Source organism: Pelobates fuscus, chromosome 10 (genome assembly GCF_036172605.1).
Source record: "Pelobates fuscus isolate aPelFus1 chromosome 10, aPelFus1.pri, whole genome shotgun sequence".
Taxonomy (NCBI): domain Eukaryota; kingdom Metazoa; phylum Chordata; class Amphibia; order Anura; family Pelobatidae; genus Pelobates; species Pelobates fuscus.
In genome coordinates, this window is record NC_086326.1 from 64,746,076 (window position 1) to 64,766,010 (window position 19,935).

The 19,935-nt window shown below is 39.9% G+C and overlaps 1 protein-coding gene across 6 annotated transcripts in view; it reads right to left on the reverse strand.

Annotated features, from left to right (window-relative positions):
* Positions 1-19,935, reverse strand: part of SGMS1 (sphingomyelin synthase 1) — a 308,095-nt gene that overhangs the window by 22,647 nt on the left and 265,513 nt on the right. For all 6 annotated transcript variants that reach the window (XM_063434129.1, XM_063434127.1, XM_063434131.1 and 3 more), the window contains 2 exons: positions 11,602-12,438; positions 6,484-6,601 (listed from right to left, as the gene is read on the reverse strand). In XM_063434129.1, the coding sequence (XP_063290199.1) occupies positions 6,484-6,601; positions 11,602-12,227 (744 nt within the window). In that variant the 5' untranslated portion in view covers positions 12,228-12,438. The remainder of the gene's footprint in view (positions 1-6,483; positions 6,602-11,601; positions 12,439-19,935) is intronic.

Genomic DNA, 19,935 nt, shown 5'->3' on the forward strand with positions numbered 1-19,935 from the left:
CACACACTGCATTCACTATACACACACACACACACACACACTGCATTCACTATACACACACACACACACTGCATTCACTATACACACACACACACTGCATTCACTATACACACACACACACTGCATTCACTATACACACACACACACACACTGCATTCACTATACACACACACACACACACTGCATTCACTATACACACACACACACACACTGCATTCACTATACACACACACACACTGCATTCACTATACACACACACTGCATTCACTATACACACACACACACACACTGCATTCACTATACACACACACTGCATTCACTATACACACACACTGCATTCACTATACACACACACACACACTGCATTCACTATACACACACACACTGCATTCACTATACACACACACACTGCATTCACTATACACACACACACACTGCATTCACTATACACACACACACACTGCATTCACTATACACACACACTGCATTCACTATACACACACACTGCATTCACTATACACACACACACACTGCATTCACTATACACACACACTGCATTCACTATACACACACACACACACTGCATTCACTATACACACACACTGCATTCACTATACACACACACTGCATTCACTATACACACACACACACTGCATTCACTATACACACACACACACTGCATTCACTATACACACACACACACACTGCATTCACTATACACACACACACACTGCATTCACTATACACACACACACTGCATTCACTATACACACCCACACACACACTGCATTCACTATACACACACACTGCATTCACTATACACACACACACACTGCATTCACTATACACACACACACACACACACACACTGCATTCACTATACACACACACACACACACACACACACACTGCATTCACTATACACACACACACTGCATTCACTATACACACACACACTGCATTCACTATACACACACACTGCATTCACTATACACACACACACTGCATTCACTATACACACACACACTGCATTCACTATACACACACACACACACACTGCATTCACTATACACATACACACTGCATTCACTATACACATACACACTGCATTCACTATACACACACACACTGCATTCACTATACACATACACACTGCATTCACTATACACACACACACACGCACACTGCATTCACTATACACACACACACACTGCATTCACTATACACACACACACACTGCATTCACTATACACACTCACACACACTGCATTCACTATACACACACTGCATTCACTATACACACACACACACACTGCATTCATTATACACACACACACACACACACACTGCAGTGTGTGTGTGTCTGTGTGTATAGTGAATGTAGTGTGTGTGTGTGTATAGTGAATGCATTCACTATACACACACACACACACACACACTGCATTCACTATACACACACACTGCATTCACTATACACACACACTGCATTCACTATACACACACACACACACTGCATTCACTATACACACACACACACACACTGCATTCACTATACACACACACACACACTGCATTCACTATACACACACACACACACTGCATTCACTATACACACACACACACACTGCATTCACTATACACACACACACACACACACACACACACACACACTGCATTCACTATACACACACACACACTGCATTCACTATACACACACACACACACTGCATTCACTATACACACACACACACACACTGCATTCACTATACACACACACACACACTGCATTCACTATACACACACACACACACTGCATTCACTATACACACACACACACTGCATTCACTATACACACACACACACTGCATTCACTATACACACACACACACTGCATTCACTATACACACACACACACTGCATTCACTATACACACACACACTGCATTCACTATACACACACACACTGCATTCACTATACACACACACACACTGCATTCACTACACACACACACACACTGCATTCACTATACACACACACACACACACACACACTGCATTCACTATACACACACACACACTGCATTCACTATACACACACACACACACTGCATTCACTATACACACACACACACTGCATTCACTATACACACACACACACACTGCATTCACTATACACACACACACACACTGCATTCACTATACACACACACACACACTGCATTCACTATACACACACACACACTGCATTCACTATACACACACACACACACACACACTGCAGTGTGTGTGTGTCTGTGTGTATAGTGAATGTAGTGTGTGTGTGTGTGTGTATAGTGAATGCATTCACTATACACACACACACACACACACACACTGCATTCACTATACACACACACACACTGCATTCACTACACACACACACACACACACTGCATTCACCACACACACTGCATTCACTACACACACTGCATTCACTACACACACACACACACACACCGCATTCACTATACACACACACACACACTGCATTCACTATACACACACACACACACTGCATTCACTATACACACACACACACACTGCATTCACTATACACACACTGCATTCACTATACACACACTGCATTCACTATACACACACTGCATTCACTATACACACACACACACACACACACACACTGCATTCACTATACACACACTGCATTCACTATACACACACACACACACACACACACACACACACACTGCATTCACTATACACACACACTGCATTCACTATACACACACACACACACACACTGCATTCACTATACACACACACACACACTGCATTCACTATACACACACACACACACTGCATTCACTATACACACACACACACACTGCATTCACTATACACACACACACACACACTGCATTCACTATACACACACTGCATTCACTATACACACACTGCATTCACTATACACACACACACACACACACACTGCATTCACTATACACACACACACACACACACCGCATTCACTATACACACACACACACCGCATTCACTATACACACACACACACACTGCATTCACTATACACACACACACACACTGCATTCACTATACACACACACACACACTGCATTCACTATACACACACACACACACTGCATTCACTATACACACACACACACTGCATTCACTATACACACACACACACTGCATTCACTATACACACACACACACTGCATTCACTATACACACACACACACTGCATTCACTATACACACACACACACTGCATTCACTATACACACACACACACTGCATTCACTATACACACACACACACTGCATTCACTATACACACACACACTGCATTCACTATACACACACACACTGCATTCACTATACACACACACACACACTGCAGTGTGTGTGTGTCTGTGTGTATAGTGAATGTAGTGTGTGTGTGTATAGTGAATGCATTCACTATACACACACACACACACTGCATTCACTATACACACACACACACTGCATTCACTATACACACACACACACTGCATTCACTATACACACACACACACTGCATTCACTACACACACACACTGCATTCACTACACACACTGCATTCACTACACACACTGCATTCACTACACAAACACACACTGCATCCACTACAGAAACACACTGCATTCACTGATCAAATGCTCTCACTGCATCCACCACACACACACACTTGAAAACATAAAAAAAAAATCTAACTGGCATGTATATTTTGTGCATTTACCTTCATAAAAAAATAAAAAGATTTGCTAAAAAATAAATAAAATATAAAAATGTTCAGCTAACAGTAGATTTGTGTAGAAATAGTTTCTTTTTTTCAAAATGGTAAATGTAAGGAACATCGGTATTTGTAAGTTATTGCGATCGGCCTAAAAGTTCACAGATTATCGCTATCAGCTCTAAAAAAAAATAATCAATAACTGTCGATATTAATGGGTTCTTGCATTGTATTGCAAACACTAAACAAGGTGACATGTTTGCTTGCGTGGACGTGTGGGGGGAGGAAGCAGATAGGAAAAGATACTATCCATAAGCTATTCCTCCACTGTACCAACTTCTTCTGGTCACCACATTTCTTATACTCCATTGCCAAAATACATAGTCTCTTCTCTTCTCTTGTACATGAGTCAGAGTCTATGGTAGTTTATTAATAGTCTTGCATATGGATAATAAGGTGCCATCTTTCACACGCTGATGCCGATTTCCTTCAGCCATTGCGACCGATAGATGATGGGAAACAGAGGCAAGACATCGTAATACATGACACAAAGTCGACTCAGTATGAATGTATATCTTTTTCCTGTATTGGAATTTTCAAGAAATTCCAACACCATGTAAAGGTAGCTTCAAGTAAAGATTATATCTAACAGAGCCACTTTCAATGCACATTCCAAGCACCATAAACAGCTTCTTTCAGTACTCATGATACAAGTTGACTATGAATCAGAAGCAGGGAGTACTAGGGCACAATCAGGTAAATTGTGGTTAACCCTTTCAGTGCCAGAAATTTGAGATGCATATATACACTACATATTTACATAAAGTATGTACACATATAGATAAATATCTATTATTATTGCCATTTATATAGCGCCAACAGATTCCGTAGCACTTTACAATATTATATGAGGGGATTTAACTATAAATAGGACAATTACAAAGAACTTACAGGAACAATAGGTTGAAGAGGACCCGGCTCAATCGAGCTTACATTCTATAGAAGGTGGGGTGTAAAAGACATTAGTTTTAATTTATGGCTATTCACTAGTAACATGTAATGATACATTAATTTACTTTATGGTTCATTCTCCAAAATAGAACATTGCCGTGGTTACTCACTGTACTTTAGGTCCTGTTTACACCCTTGATCCAAAAAGTCAACAAGCTAGGACGGTACAGAAGTGTTTACATGCAGCTCTAAGTAGGCTATAAATATAGAGGCACCAACAGCCGTAGACTTGTTCTTTATTAGCGTACCAAGCCTGCTTAATTTAATGGTTTAATGCAGACAAAGACCGCTTTATTAACCTGTATAGCATCTGCATACCAAGCCAGATTTATGGAACAATTTAGCATATGCAATTCCAATTTTTATAAGTGAATTGCACTCTTCCAATAAAGCCAAGTAGGCTGTTACAGGGAAATTATGTATGCTAATTCTCCTATTTGGAAGCTGTGACTCAATACTAGCAGTAAAAATCTTCAAGTTGTACTGATAATATATCAGGGAAATAGCTCGAGTATTATGAGTCAGGCTAAAGGCGTGTGCTTTGTTTGGACTATCAGAAACAAACAGTTAAAGTTAAGGGAATCATAGACAATTAAAAAGTCTTTATATGCATGTCTTGGGGCTTTTTTTTTTTTAAACACTGCTTTAGACACGTTTAATAGATGCACAGATTTGTGCTAGTGTTTGCTTGACCAACTTTTTAGAAACTATTCCTCATCACCAACTGCCTCGGAGGTTAACATTCCAAGACAGAATGCGAAGGTTTTCAGGGGCAGGTGTATGTGACGAGAGGTACTATAAGGAGTGCATTTCTAATGATCCGTAGAAAACTGAATGGAACAACAAGCTTAACAGTTCCTTTGACTTAATCCACTGGAAAAGTTCTGAAGGAGGTGCTTTTAGTGCGGACTACAATAAGTAGATAAGTAGACACATTACATTATTGTGTACACCAGTTTCCTATTCCTTGTGCGGTTTTATGCAATAAAATGTCATGGCACAGCATTGCTTTTGTTGCCAGTTCTCCAGAGGCTTTAGAGTTAACCCGAGCATTGCATGGCGTTTATAAATCAGCCTGGATCCACAGATAGAGGAGGCAGGTTGGGACAATAAAATAAAAAGTAAAATGTGAAAATGCTTCCTTCTTGTCTGTCAGCGCCCTGTATAAATGTAACAGAGGGAAGTTGTCCTGCTGAATGAACATCAAGAGATGTACAAGGGTTCCAGATTAAAAAAAATGACAGCCCGTATAAACCATATTGAGGTGGTTTGATTATTAAACCCCTCACAAAAGGACTCACAAAGGACAAAACAACTGAAAACCACAACAGTGATTACAGTGGATTGTGTCATTTAAGAATATTTCATACAGAGAAAAAAAAAATAGAACACTTATATGGAAGACACAAACTTTTAAAGCAAATTGAAATACAAGATACGTTTGATATTTGCACAATCACACTTTCTCCACAAATGACGCATCTCCTCATATATAGTTGCATATAGACTGAAAAGCCTGCTATTATAGTACGACTACACGTAAACATGCACTTGCACTACATGTCTCCCACCTCCGAAGCAGTACACTAGAGTAAACAATCAGGATTGTCTCAAAAATAAGGACTCTCCTGCCAAATTCAGGACTGCTTGTAAGTAGGATTTAACATTTCATTTCAAAAACAGTTTAGAATATCACATACCTTAGGAGAACAATTGAAATGCATTCCAGGAACTGGCAGTGTTGTAACGTACATAGTTATACATCGATATAGGTACAGGGTACCAACTATACAAAAAAACCTTCGGCTAATAATAGACCTGTTGAAAGAAGCAAAAATAGTTCAATTATACACATCAAGAACGTAGTAAAGCTCTACTTGGTTTCCAAATGGAAAATAAACATTTTAACAGTATAGTAGTAGTTTTTCTAACAGCTAAGTAAAGGTCAATTATTCAGTGATTATACAGTTTCCTTAAATATACGCCTATCAGAGATATAACACTGTCGCTATTCTTTTGCTGGTTTTGCAGATAATCTCAAAAGGCGGCAGATTAGTCACTGAATTGCAAAATTTAGTTGTTGCAACTCTCCATTAAACAGGCAGTACAAGCATAACCACTATAGCCCACTGTAAAGGTTAGAATGCCATAAGTATCCTGGACTAGACTCGGGAGCTCTGTGGTGGTCTAGTGACGTACTTCTGGCGTCTGCATAGCTGCAGAAGCTGCGGCCACCACCATTCATTGACTCACGGTGTCAGCTGACCGCTCTCAGTCAATGAGTAATTCTGTGCAACTCTAATTCCAAGCTGCACAGCAAAATGCAGACTCCAGGCACCATGACCACTTTGAATCACTGAAGGATCGGAGGATATGCAGCATCCATGATCAGCAGAATGATATCTGCTGAATATCACATCGCAGAAACAAACTTTGGGCAAAATGTCCAAAGTCATCAGTTCCTAATAAGTGTATAACACTGTATTGGACCCAAAAATAATTCAGTCCCTGAACAAACACGAAATTCCAAAAAAAATCTTAAAATTGCCTTAAAGTTCTAGACCTCTGACTTAGATAATCTAAAAAAACTATTTCCTCTATGAAGAGCAGCCTGTATATTCCCTGGCTCTCAGGGGCTGCATTCAATGGTGGGAGGGAGTGATGTCACCATCTGTACCTGTGTAGCCCCTACTGCGATGCTATGATGTACTGTTCTGTTTTTTTTCTATTTGCTGCTATTGGGAGTAAACAAAGAAATAAGCATAACATGAGCCACTGTGTGTTGCAATGAAATGCTTGATTAACTGAATAGTCTGCAGATCTAGGTAAACTCTACAGTAAATGCACAAGTACCAAGTCGCTTGTCCATTTTAAAAGAACATAAACAACTGACTAAGCAGAAGGAGTTATAGCACGATAGTCGTTATTCGTCCAGGTGTAGGCAACCTTCAGTGCTCCAGATATTGTGAACTACATTTCCCCTGATGCTCCTAATAGCTGTAAGGGCTTTATGGGAGGTGTAGTCCATAACATCTGGAGTGTCGTAGGTTGCCTACCTGTAGTCTAGGGCTCTAGGCAATAGTTTATTATTCATTTAAACATGCAGCCTACAGAGTACATGCTTAATTTACACTAATTTCTATGCTGTACTTTTATCTGACTGCATTACACTAAAGAAGAAATTGCAATTAAAAAACAAGCTTTGGATATAGATGTGTGTCCCCCCATGTTTTCTATCTATCTCTATCTCTATCTCTATATATATATATATATATATATAAATATATATATATATATATATATATATATATATATAAAAAATAATAATAATAATAATAATAATTCCTGCACTCACGCTAATGCATCCCTTAATGACCGGGTGCCAGCCATACACAGCTAATGTATCTAAAAAATCCAAGTAGATGGCTGCACTCACGGTTTTGTAAAAGTCCAAAGTTTATTGAAGTAGCATAAAAATATCTGCGATCAACGTTTCAGTCCTGACTTTCATCAGGATCATAAAAGCAAATATCATACATTCAGTGTTTTTATACAAGACATTATCAGTTAGATTAAACAAATTAAGTGAATTGGCTTACCCCAGGTGAACTTTTGCCGTCTAGCTGGCGTCCCTGTTTCTCCAGTGCGCATGTGCAAGTGTGTTCTGCCCAATAGAGTGACGTAACGGACGGTCACGTCGACATAATATGACGTCACTCTATTGGGCGGAACACACTTGCACATGCGCACTGGAGAAATCCAAATAGATGGCTGCACTCACGGTTTAAAAGTCCAAAGTTTAATGAAAAAACGATTAAAACATCAAGAGATCAACGTTTCAGTCTGGTCAGACTTTCATCAGGATCATAAATTTACCATGACATACCAACTTGTTTTATATACATAACAACATTAATCCAATTATACAAATTAGTAAATTAAGAAAATAGCTTACCCTAAGTGTAAACCGCCGTGTTGCCGGCGTCCCTCAGTGCGCATGTTCAAACAAAATGCGCCCCCTCTAGTGACGTCATCGCGTGATGACGGGTGCCGTTCGTCGCCATTGCGTCGCGTGTGACTAATGCGTCGCTATGGATATAAGAAAGCAGAACGGACATTGAGCTAACCTTACAGTTTGGAACTGTAAGGTTAGCTCAATGTCCGTTCTGCTTTCTTATATCCATAGCGACGCATTAGTTACACGCGACGCAATGGCGACGAACGGTAAATTAAGAAAATAGCTTACCCTAATTTGCTTAATTGGATTAATGTTATTATGTATATAAAACAAGTTGGTATGTCATAGTAAATTTATGATCCTGATGAAAGTCTGACAAGACTGAAACGTTGATCTCTTGATGTTTTAATTGTTTTTTCATTAAACTTTGGCCTTTTAAAACGTGAGTGCAGCCATCTATTTGGATTTTCTTGGATATTGAAGCTATCTTTGGTTGGCACCCGGCCATTAAGGGACTTTGGAGCGTGAGTGCAGGAGCTATTTGGAATATATATATATATATATATCTATATATCAGTTTCTTATCAGTTACTGATGTATAGTTGCCTATTGTTACCACTATATAGACATGAGATACCAAACTTAAAGGAATCGTAAAGCGTTAGGAATACAAAATCTATATTCTTAAGGTTTGTGTTACTCTACCTATAGGTGGCTGACTCCCACCGCCATTTTCACTGTTTAAAAGGTAAGATTTACTTACCATTATGCTATTGTGGTGGTTGCCCTGACTACTCGACAAATCAAGCTTGATGATCTCAGCGAATCCGACACAACCCCAGAGGAAAGCATTGGGAGACTTGTGAGCATGTGTGGAAAAATACTGGGCTGCTCCAATCAAATTGTCTCCATGAGATCATCTGATTGATTAACAGATTTTGATTGTTAAACAGAAGCTCCTTTAATGCCTGTCAGAGAGGGTACTAATGACAGGACTGATGCACCCACACCACTTCGTTGAGAGTGGTCTTTTAAGGCTAGACCAGCGGTTCACAAACTGTGTGCCACGGCACCCTGGGGCGCCGCAAGATATTTTCCCAGTGGTATGATCATTTGACCATAGCACCAGGAAGCTCTAACCTGCAGCTCTACCGGGTTCTCCTCTTGCGAGCTCGGAGCATTGCCGCGATTACCACGGCAACGCTCTGAATCTCACGAGAGTGAACTCTAGCCTGAGCTGCTAGAGTTCACTCTCACCACTGGGACCACCAGGGTTTCTCCACCAGACCACTAAGGTTTAGTACTGTCCCCCCTCCCAGGCAAAGATAAGCAGGAAGGGGGATATGAAAATAATATTTCTAAATATATATATATATTTCTAAATAATATATATATATATATATATGAATTTGCCCTCCTACCCCCACATAGACAATAGTTCCCACCATACACACACACTGCCCCCTCATACACACAAACTACCCCCCCCCCGCACACACTGTACCCCTTAAGCACAAACTGCCCCACATCCCACTACATCCTTCACAAACACAATGCACCCTCATACACACACCCTGTACCCTTCATACAACCTGCACCACCACACACAAACTGCCCCACATCCCACATTCACACACACTACATCCTTCACAAACACAATGCACCCTCATACACACACCCTGTACCCTTCATACAACCTGCACCACCACACATCCCACATTCACACACACTACATCCTTCACAAACACAATGCACCCTCATACACACACCCTGTACCCTTCATACAACCTGCACCACCACACATCCCACATTCACACACACTACATCCTTCACAAACACAATGCACCCTCATACACACACCCTGTACCCTTCATACAACCTGCACCACCACACACAAACTGCCCCACATCCCACATTCACACACACTACATCCTTCACAAACACAATGCACCCCTCACACATAGTACAGCCCCTATCTCGGACTACAGCCCCTATCCCAGCAGTTTCCCTGGTTCATGGGTCACAGAAAAGTGGACATTTGTCAGGGACTGGGTAAGTTAACTAAACAATATGCTATGTGAGAAGATTTTTGAGTGAAATTTGTTTTTCCCCCCTCTAGTTGATAGAAGCTCTAATTTATTTGTTTCTATTTCACAAGTAACTTGTAGACACCAATGGAAACCTACTCACATCTGATGCAAACACAATGATTCTAAGTGTCACACCTATCAAAACACACTAAGGGTTTGTTCATTTTGACACAAAGGATGCAATGTAGATTTAGGAGATTAATACTCTAAATTGGGATTCTGGGAGAACTAACAGGGGAATTGCGCATTTTATGCCAAAACAGGAGCTGGAGGAAATTACAAATGTTATAATATTTACAAAAAAATTTGAAATTCCCTGGTCAATTCTCCACAACCACTGGCTCAATTAATAAGCCCCTTAAACTAGGCGCTGTCAGAGGGTCTATTCTTTCATATTTTCGTTTCTTTTTCATTTTTCTTGCATATGGAGATGGCATAGCAGTAAAGGCAGGAGAGCAGAAAATAGATTTTAAAAAATATACTTGCCAACGATTTGGATATCTCAATGTCTAGATACAAACAGACAAAATAAAGTCAACTGTAGTGAACTGAAAATAAAAAAAAAACGCACAAAGTATAACTCAGTGACATTAGAGGAGCATTTTTTCAAATCTGCTATACTTGCCTAAATTGTCTTAAATCACTACAATGTCCAATTTAAAGAATACATTTCTTGTTGTGGTTAATCAACTGAATTAATTTCTTGAGTTAAAACCGTTTACATATGAAAGAAAACCGTTAAAACATGACGGCATGCCCTCAACACTTACTTGTGTTTTAGGAATATCCATTGGATCAGCCATAGTCCTACAAGAATCATTCCATTAATCTCACAAATAGAAAAAGCCCACTGTACTCTGTGAAAATGATCAAAAAAGACATCTGGTAGTGGAGCTTCCTCTGCCTTGGAAGGCACACGTTCATGGACGATTGAGATCATTACGGTGGTAAAGATAAAACAACAAAGTGCATAGAAGAAGGCCAAAAAGGTTTTACACCACTCATCAGGAAAACTCTGGGAACGCTCCGGTTCCGGCATGGGAATTCTTATCATCTCTTTAGTAAATCCATTTGGCATCCCATTCTTCTTGGCTTTGCTTGTGAAACCATGGTCCGCTAGAGAGATCTTTGTTTCAGGGACCAGATGTCCATTTGCGTGCCCATTCTTGTGTTCCTCTATATGATTTTCTATTTTTAAGGTTTCAATCATCTCCAGCAACTGCTGGCCATTGTCTGAAGATACACGGGACAAGGGTGTCTTCTTAAAGTCATCTTCTGTCAACCTGAGCAATGCTTGTCCATTGACTGAATGAAAGGCCTCACAGTATTCTTGCAGCCCTTTATCCAATAGCCAGGTCTGCACCTCCTTCTGAGACCAGTGTATTGCAGTCTTCATTTTCCAAACAGGGCTACGCTGTGTGTGTTCACCTTCACTACACAGCACTGTAGCTTCTACTGTAATCCACCAAGAGTCCTATCCGTAGCTCTCCCATACTGTCACATGTGTCTTATGATAACAGTCAACAGTGAAGAAATATTGAACCAGCCCAATTTTAACATGTCACATACGTCCAGTGAGATGTGTGGAAGAACACATCATGGAACCTCTGTTGGAAGAAAGGAAAACATTTATTGGTTACATGAAATGGATAATTACAAATACATTAAAATTAGTTTGGAGGGTGAGCAATGGAAACCAAATAACTGTTAGGAATGTTTTTCCCTTCTATGATTAATCTCAGCACAAACATTATGAACAACAAGTCAGAAAAATGTTATTTATCGTGGTCTCATGACCATGTTTGTATAGTTTGAGGATAAGCAGGGATTCATCATCATCTTCATTATTATTATTATTATTATTGGCATTTATGTTCCGCAGTGTTGTACATTATGCACAATATACACAGACCAATACAAAAAGGTAAAAACGGGCCAGCCTATTAGTGGAAAACTAGCCAAATGTGAACTTACAATGTAAAGGTTAAATTGGTGAGCTGAGACTTGGGTTACCAGGGGGAATATGGAGATGATGGCTAAAGTGAAATAAAGGATAAATGCAGCTACTTGAAAGTTGCAAATGGACTTAGGAGGTGATTGACAGAGTTCTCAATCAACTGGTGAAGCATGCTATAAAATAAGAAACAACCAGGATGGGTGGGTTGTGCCAAGTGAAAAATTAAGATTCCTTTTTCTTGTTGATGGTGTGGTGGATGGTAGCAGGCCTCTGGACAAGAATGAAGATTAAAACACAGTTAGATTAATGTATTTTCGGCTAGGAGAGTAAAGGGTGTATGGGAGGGGGCAGACAGATGTAGCATACAGTTAAAACATTTGCAAACCAGGTTTTATCACCCACAATATTACTATTTACATCAATGAAAAGAACAATGAAAAATCGCAAGTACAGATAATAGGAGACTGACTTAATTTGCCTTTATATGACTTTTAAAAAGATATTTGCAGAAATGAAAAATAAAGTATTTTTTTTTAATTCCAGAGCCAGACAACTCTCTTTACTTATAGCATTTAACCAAGTCCCATCCTTTTTGTAACGGTTCCTTTTTAAAACAGCACTGACACCCCATATTAAAAATAAGCATTTCATAATGGAATACTCATTATGACTGTGTTGTAATTTCAGTGAAATTCTAACCCAGTCAAGAGAAATACAGAGACGAAGGAGACCCCGTGTCCACCATCAGAGGAGTTTGCAAATCCGCCAAATTTCCCAGACAGTGCCAGTTCCGCTTTATGTACGGAGCGTTGCATATACAACTTTAAAAAAAAATACGTAGTTTTCAAATACAGACAAAATGTTAACATGCAGGAACTCTGCAGGTAATTTTAATTTGTAAAAGACCGTATTTTTCGCTCAATAAGACGCACCTAGTTTTAAGAGTAGGAAAACAAGAAAAAAATTAAAAAAAAAAAAAAAAAAAGTGTTCTTTACCACCCCCCCCCATCCTCCCCTGTCCCATAGTGTTCCTTACCAACTCCATCCTCCCCTGTCCAATAGTGTCCCCCCATCCTCTCCTGTCCCATAGTGTTCTCCCCCCCATCCTCCCGTCCCATAATGTTCCTCATCACCCACTCCCCTCCCCTGTCCCATAGTATTCCTGATCACCCACTGCCCTCCCCTGTCCCATAGTGTTCCTTATTACCCACTCCACCTGCCCCTTAGTGCCCATCTCCCGCCCCCCCTTGGTCCCCGGTAGGTCTCCTACCTTTATGTAGTGTGGCAGAGAGCAGTGCGCACCGCGATACAGGAGATTCAGTTTGCTGTTCCCAGCCGGACTGAAAGGAAGTGAGCAGTGAGTGCGCACTTCCTTTCAGTCCGGCCTGGTACAGGAAACAGAAGTGCCTGTACCGCGGTGCGCACTGCTTCCGCTCGGCCACACTACCTACCGGGGACCAAGTGGGGGAGAGAGAGAGGGGCACATTCGCTCCATAAGACACACAGACATTTCCCCTCACTTTTGAGGAGGAAAAAAGTGCGTCTTATAGAGCAAAAAAATACGGTATTTTGGTTAAAGAGACACTATAGTCACCAGAACCACTACAGCTTAATGTAGTGGTTCTGATGTCTATAGTCTGTCCCTGCAGGCTTTTCAAAGTAACTGCTGCCTTTTCAGAGAAAAGGCAGAGTTTACAATAAAACACAAAGAAAAGAGTTACTTGCGCCCTATCCAAAATCCCTATGCACGTTAAAATAACTGTAGGTTTCTAGTATCACTCCACTGGTGCCTAGTGACACCTTTAGTGGCAGCCACTTAGACGGCCACTAGAGGTGCTTCCTAGTTCAGTGCTGCACAGTATGCAGCGTCTCCCTGCTCTGCATGGAGACATTGGATGTTTCCATAGAGATGCATTGATTCAGTGCATCTCTATGGGGAGATGCTGATTGGCCGCGCATACACAGTAGCCTGAAAGCATTGAGATCACCAATATCGATCATTTCAGCCATGGAGGCAGAGCCAGCTGGTGAGACCGGCGCAGTGTGGAAGAAAAGAGGAGTAAAATTACCATTTCAATGTGATCCGAGCAGGCCAGTCACAAACAACCACAACAGCACTATAGTGCCAGGAATACATGTTTGCATTCATGACACTATAGTGTTCCTTTAAATATAATACACTATTGAATTATTGGTCATTAAAATGTAGGAGGGCTGTAACAATCGCCTAAACCAAAATATGTTAAGCTGTTTTAGGTATTGTATTAAAACCATAAAGGAACACGAAAAAAAAAGAAAACCAAACGTGTCCACAACTCGTCCCATTTTACTTTTCTTCAAAAATAAAACCACGTGTTTTCTTATTGCAGATTCCCATCACTTATCAGCTACAGTCACAAAATAAACTCATTCCACTTGAAAAAAAAAAAGGCCTTGTTGGATAAAAAACAAACAAAAAAAAACAAAAAACAAAAAAAAACCACAAAACATGGATTTGGCCTTCAATTTAATCAGTATTATTTTCCATGCAAAATAACTGGAGTATGTGATATGAATGGCCATTTAACTGGTTTCCACAGGAAGTTAGCCGAGGCTTCAGTAATCAAGTTTTAGTGGAAGGAAGTCAATTTTATTTTAAGCACCAAGTGCTCTGTTAAGCATTACATAATGCTAACCTAATCAAGAGGTTATCAAAAGGATATGCATGTATTTATCAAAGAGAAATTACATTTATCATCCCTGCTTGGTGCACTTTGGAGAAGTAGAATAATCTGTGTGGTTTGTTAAATGAGCTAAATTGTAAATCTCATAAAAAAAGGGGAATTATTTGAATTACGTGAAACGTAACATCCTAGAGCTTTCTGATAGTTGTAAGCAGTTTAAAGAAATCATTATAGAAATAAAAAAAATAAAAAAAGTATTGCAGCATTTTGTATCTTTTTGCATTAAAAGGACACTAGTCACCCAGACCACTTCAGCTCAGAGAAACTGCTATGTTTACATTGCAGGGTTAATCCAGCCTCTAGGGGCTGTCTTCCAGACAGCCACTAGAGGCGCTTCTGCAACGCTGGATGCGAAATTCACATCCAGCATGCAGAACGTCCAAAGGAAAGCATTGAGAAATGCTTTCCAATGGACTGTTTGAATGCACGCACGGCTCTTGCGGTGCATGCGCATTCCGCTCCACTCGAGAGACGACGGCGGGGGAGGAGAGGTCACCAGCACCGAGGGAGCCCGGCACTGGATTAAAGTAAGTACCTGAAGGGGTTTTAACCCCTTCATCGCAAAGGGAGGGGGACCCTGAGGGTGGGCGGTTCCTAAGGATGCTATAGTGTCAGGAAAACAAGTTTGTTTTCCTGACACTATAGTGATCCTTTAAGATATTAAGGTACGCCCACCGGGTGCAGTAAAAGGTCCTTTTCCAGCATGGTCCAAAGTAGCTCAGAGGAGCAGGAGCATTGGGGACTGCAAGTACTGCAAATGCTTTCAAACTTCCCAATAGGAAAGCATTGAATTAATGCTTTCCTATGGGGCAGTGCTGCAGAAGCACATCTAGTGGCGGCCATACTGAAAGCCACTGGAAATGGACTAAACCTTGCAATTTCTCAAAAACTGCAAAGTTTTACATTGCAGGGCTTAGAGGACAGAGACACTGCACCTAGATTACTTTGTTAACGCTACGTTGTGTATAACCTCTTCTCTTCTGAAATACTTCTTTCTTGTTAGTATGTGCATACAGATCCTTTTTCATTCTGCTCTTCTAACCTGCAGTGTTCAAGATCACAATTATTTATGCGTCAGGCAACAGAGAAAAATGTTCGAGAGTTGTAGTTCAGCTCACAAGTAACTCAAGTACAAACCACAAACATGACAGTGCAGAGCAAGCCTTCATTTTTACACCCTGTGAAGATAAACAGGCACAGGCAGACTGAGAAATTTACACAGCTGTCACGTGTCTGTTAGTGATGGTTACATATCTCATCTCTGCAAAGATTGTTAAACAGCTTGTGGCCCATCAGCATTTTAACAGTGAAGGGTTAAACAGGTGACAGTTCAGACCCATATACTACTAGACGCTATGTGATGCTACTAGTGATAATGTAGGAATTTGCATAAGAGAAAATAACTGTTCAAGTGAGTTTTCTTTTCTTATTATTTTGGTTGATTTTGCATTTTTTTCTCAGTTTTATCTTCTATCCTCCTTCAAGACACAGGTACACATTTAGCTAGAAAGAACTTTGAACCTGACAGGCTTCCTTTTAGTCACCTGATATCTCCTTAATATAGTAGAAGCGGTTACTTTTCACTTACTCTCAAAAGTGAGAATGCCTTATAAATGACCTGCCAAAAAGCTGTTACTCTCAGCTCTGGACTTCCCAAACTAAAAAAGTGGAATTTTTTTCACCATTATTTTTAATGCATTATCTTTTATAAGTTATGTTTAAGTTTACAGCTCAAAGTATTTTATTGGGGGGAGAGGGAATGCTTGTACTGCATCAGAACTGCTGTACAAATATAGTTATTCACATAATTAAGTTTCTGGAAGTTGAGCCAAAATTCAATATTTTTTTTTACATTTATTTTTAAGAAGGGCAATAATATCCAATGTTTCTGAGCAGTAAATGTACAATTAGGTCTTCAGTTATCAAGAGGCATTAAGGACAGAGAATAATTCAAGTCATGTGGTTTCAGCTCTCCCGAGGTTAAATAATGGATTCGATCACAGAAGTGACTGTTCGGCCACTGGGGGATTGTTTGCACCAATAGATCACTATATAGAAGTAAACCAGCATTCATTAGCAGCTGACTGACTTTAAATGGGTCTCTGAAGCACTTTAAATGATTAGCACTTTGGAGGACCAGAAATTATACAAATTATTTTCCTAGTCAAACTATTGCCTTTAGATTAGAACATATTTTTCCAGTGGAGCCGTAAATTAAATTCCACAGGATATGTGTACCTTGATTGAGAAAACTGCATGATATTATGTTTGTGAATAATCTAAACTTTACATTTTTAAAATGGATTTTACTTTGGTACAATTTGGTATTTAGTGAATAAACAGGTTACCATCAACCTGTGCAAGCGACTGAAGGTCTGCCTTTTGTAACTTTTTGGCAAAACCAAAAAACAGACAATTTATATATTTTCACTGCACTGGAATCATCTAAAATTCCAACACATTCTATAAGTTTTCCACTGACAATCTGTTTCTAAAAGTAGAATTTTATATTTGTTTTTTTTTTGGGGACAATTCCAATTTAATAATGTTTAGTGATGCCGGGGCCAGAGTGACGTCATATCCGGCATCACTGTAGTGTGCGCGAGGGAGCAGAGCAAGAAAATTACAGCTCCCTCGCTACCGCCACACTTTTAACCAGCACGTCCACCTCCGCTCTACCTCAGCCTGCCAGCTGCCTGTCTCAGAGGGTATAGGGTAAAAAATACCCAGGCGCCAGGACTGAATGCCTAGTCGCCATGATGAGCTGGGATTTGTCGAGCCCTGTCCCAACATTTTTAAATGTGGGTAAAATGCATTGGGGTTAGGCAAGTCTTTGATTGAATAGGTTTTGTAACAGAACTCCCCTCCTCTTCTGCTGAAAAGCGGGATATGTACCATAGTATCTCAAACCTGCTGGGAACAGAGTAATGGAGGATTCCAGGGATATAACAATCAAGCCAAAATATATCCTTCATAAAGAGCAGGCCACACCAATAGACCCCACCATTATTCCAATAGGATAAACCCAAAACATCATTTACACCGGGCTCTCAATCCTAGAGATATAAATATAACAGGAATTATACAGATGGAAGGAGTAGAAATTATCGATCCCCTTCCCCTATTCGTAAGAGGGATGGATATCCCACCACCAAATCAATAGGGAATTTTTTAGACCAAAGAAACACCAATCATCGCCCCCACCCCCCAGGCCCAGGGGTCTCTCCATCACTCCAACCGCTTTCTGGCACTCCAGTCCCCTCTCAAAAGGGAGAAGAGGAATGGATCAACCAGAGGTGGAGGAGGAGGGAGAGATACCAGATCCCAATTATTGAGAACAAAAGATCTGTGAGACCACGCAGGGAGATGTTATAAATGTATCCCAGGCCCATTTATAATTATCAGGGTCTGAAATTTACCCCGGATATCCAAATTAATAGCATTCATTTTTTGAACATTCATTTTTTTATTGAACAAGACAAAATGTGCTATAGGACCTTTTTTAAACCTACTGATAAGAATAGTTACCATCATCAGTAATTAACAAATATACCTAAAGGTCAGTTCATGCGTATAAGTCGCAACTATGCTAGGGACGAGGACTAGGGATTGACCAATATTGATTTTTTCTATTTTTTTTAGAGCTGATACCGATAATCTGAACTTTCAGGCAGATAGCCGATAGTCCGTACATTTACGGTTTAAAAAAAAAATAAAAATATTTCTACACAAATCTACTGTTAACTGAACATGTTTATTTTTTGCAAATCTTTTTTTTTTTTTTGAATTCTTTATTTTTGGAAGCGCAATGTTAAGTACAAATACAAGATAAGACATATGCATTTCACAAGAAGTGTAGTCACAGGTATATGCGGAAAAGGTCAAGAAGTTGTGCGCTCTTTTTTTTTCTATGGTACGTAAGTAAGATTATACATGCAGAGAAACAAAACAAAAAACAAATGTCGCTGAGTAGTCGATTAGTACAGGATAAAATATTTCTAAGTGTTGCGCTAAGTGCATGCCTAGCGTGTGTAGTACGAAGTTGTAATGTTATGCTATATGGTGTATAATTAAACAAACATGCTAAGCATATTGCAAAGTTCACACACATTAGGTAATAGCATTAGTATTTGCACGTTGTTAGAATATTAACCAGCTGAGTTAGACGATTATACGGTCAGCGGAGACATGGTTAAAACAACTGAGAACAAGCAACGCTTAACAAATATAGATTAACCACAGGAATAACATTAAGATGCCCTCATGTTTCAGGGTTATGGTATGGTGAGGCTCTGACACGTCAAGATACATAACATGAGTACATATGTTAAAATAGGGCTGCTGATCACTAGCTATACATGCCAAGTAAGTCTGTTAACAGGTAGGTACGAGCGAATGAATAGCATAAGTTATGGTTACAAGTA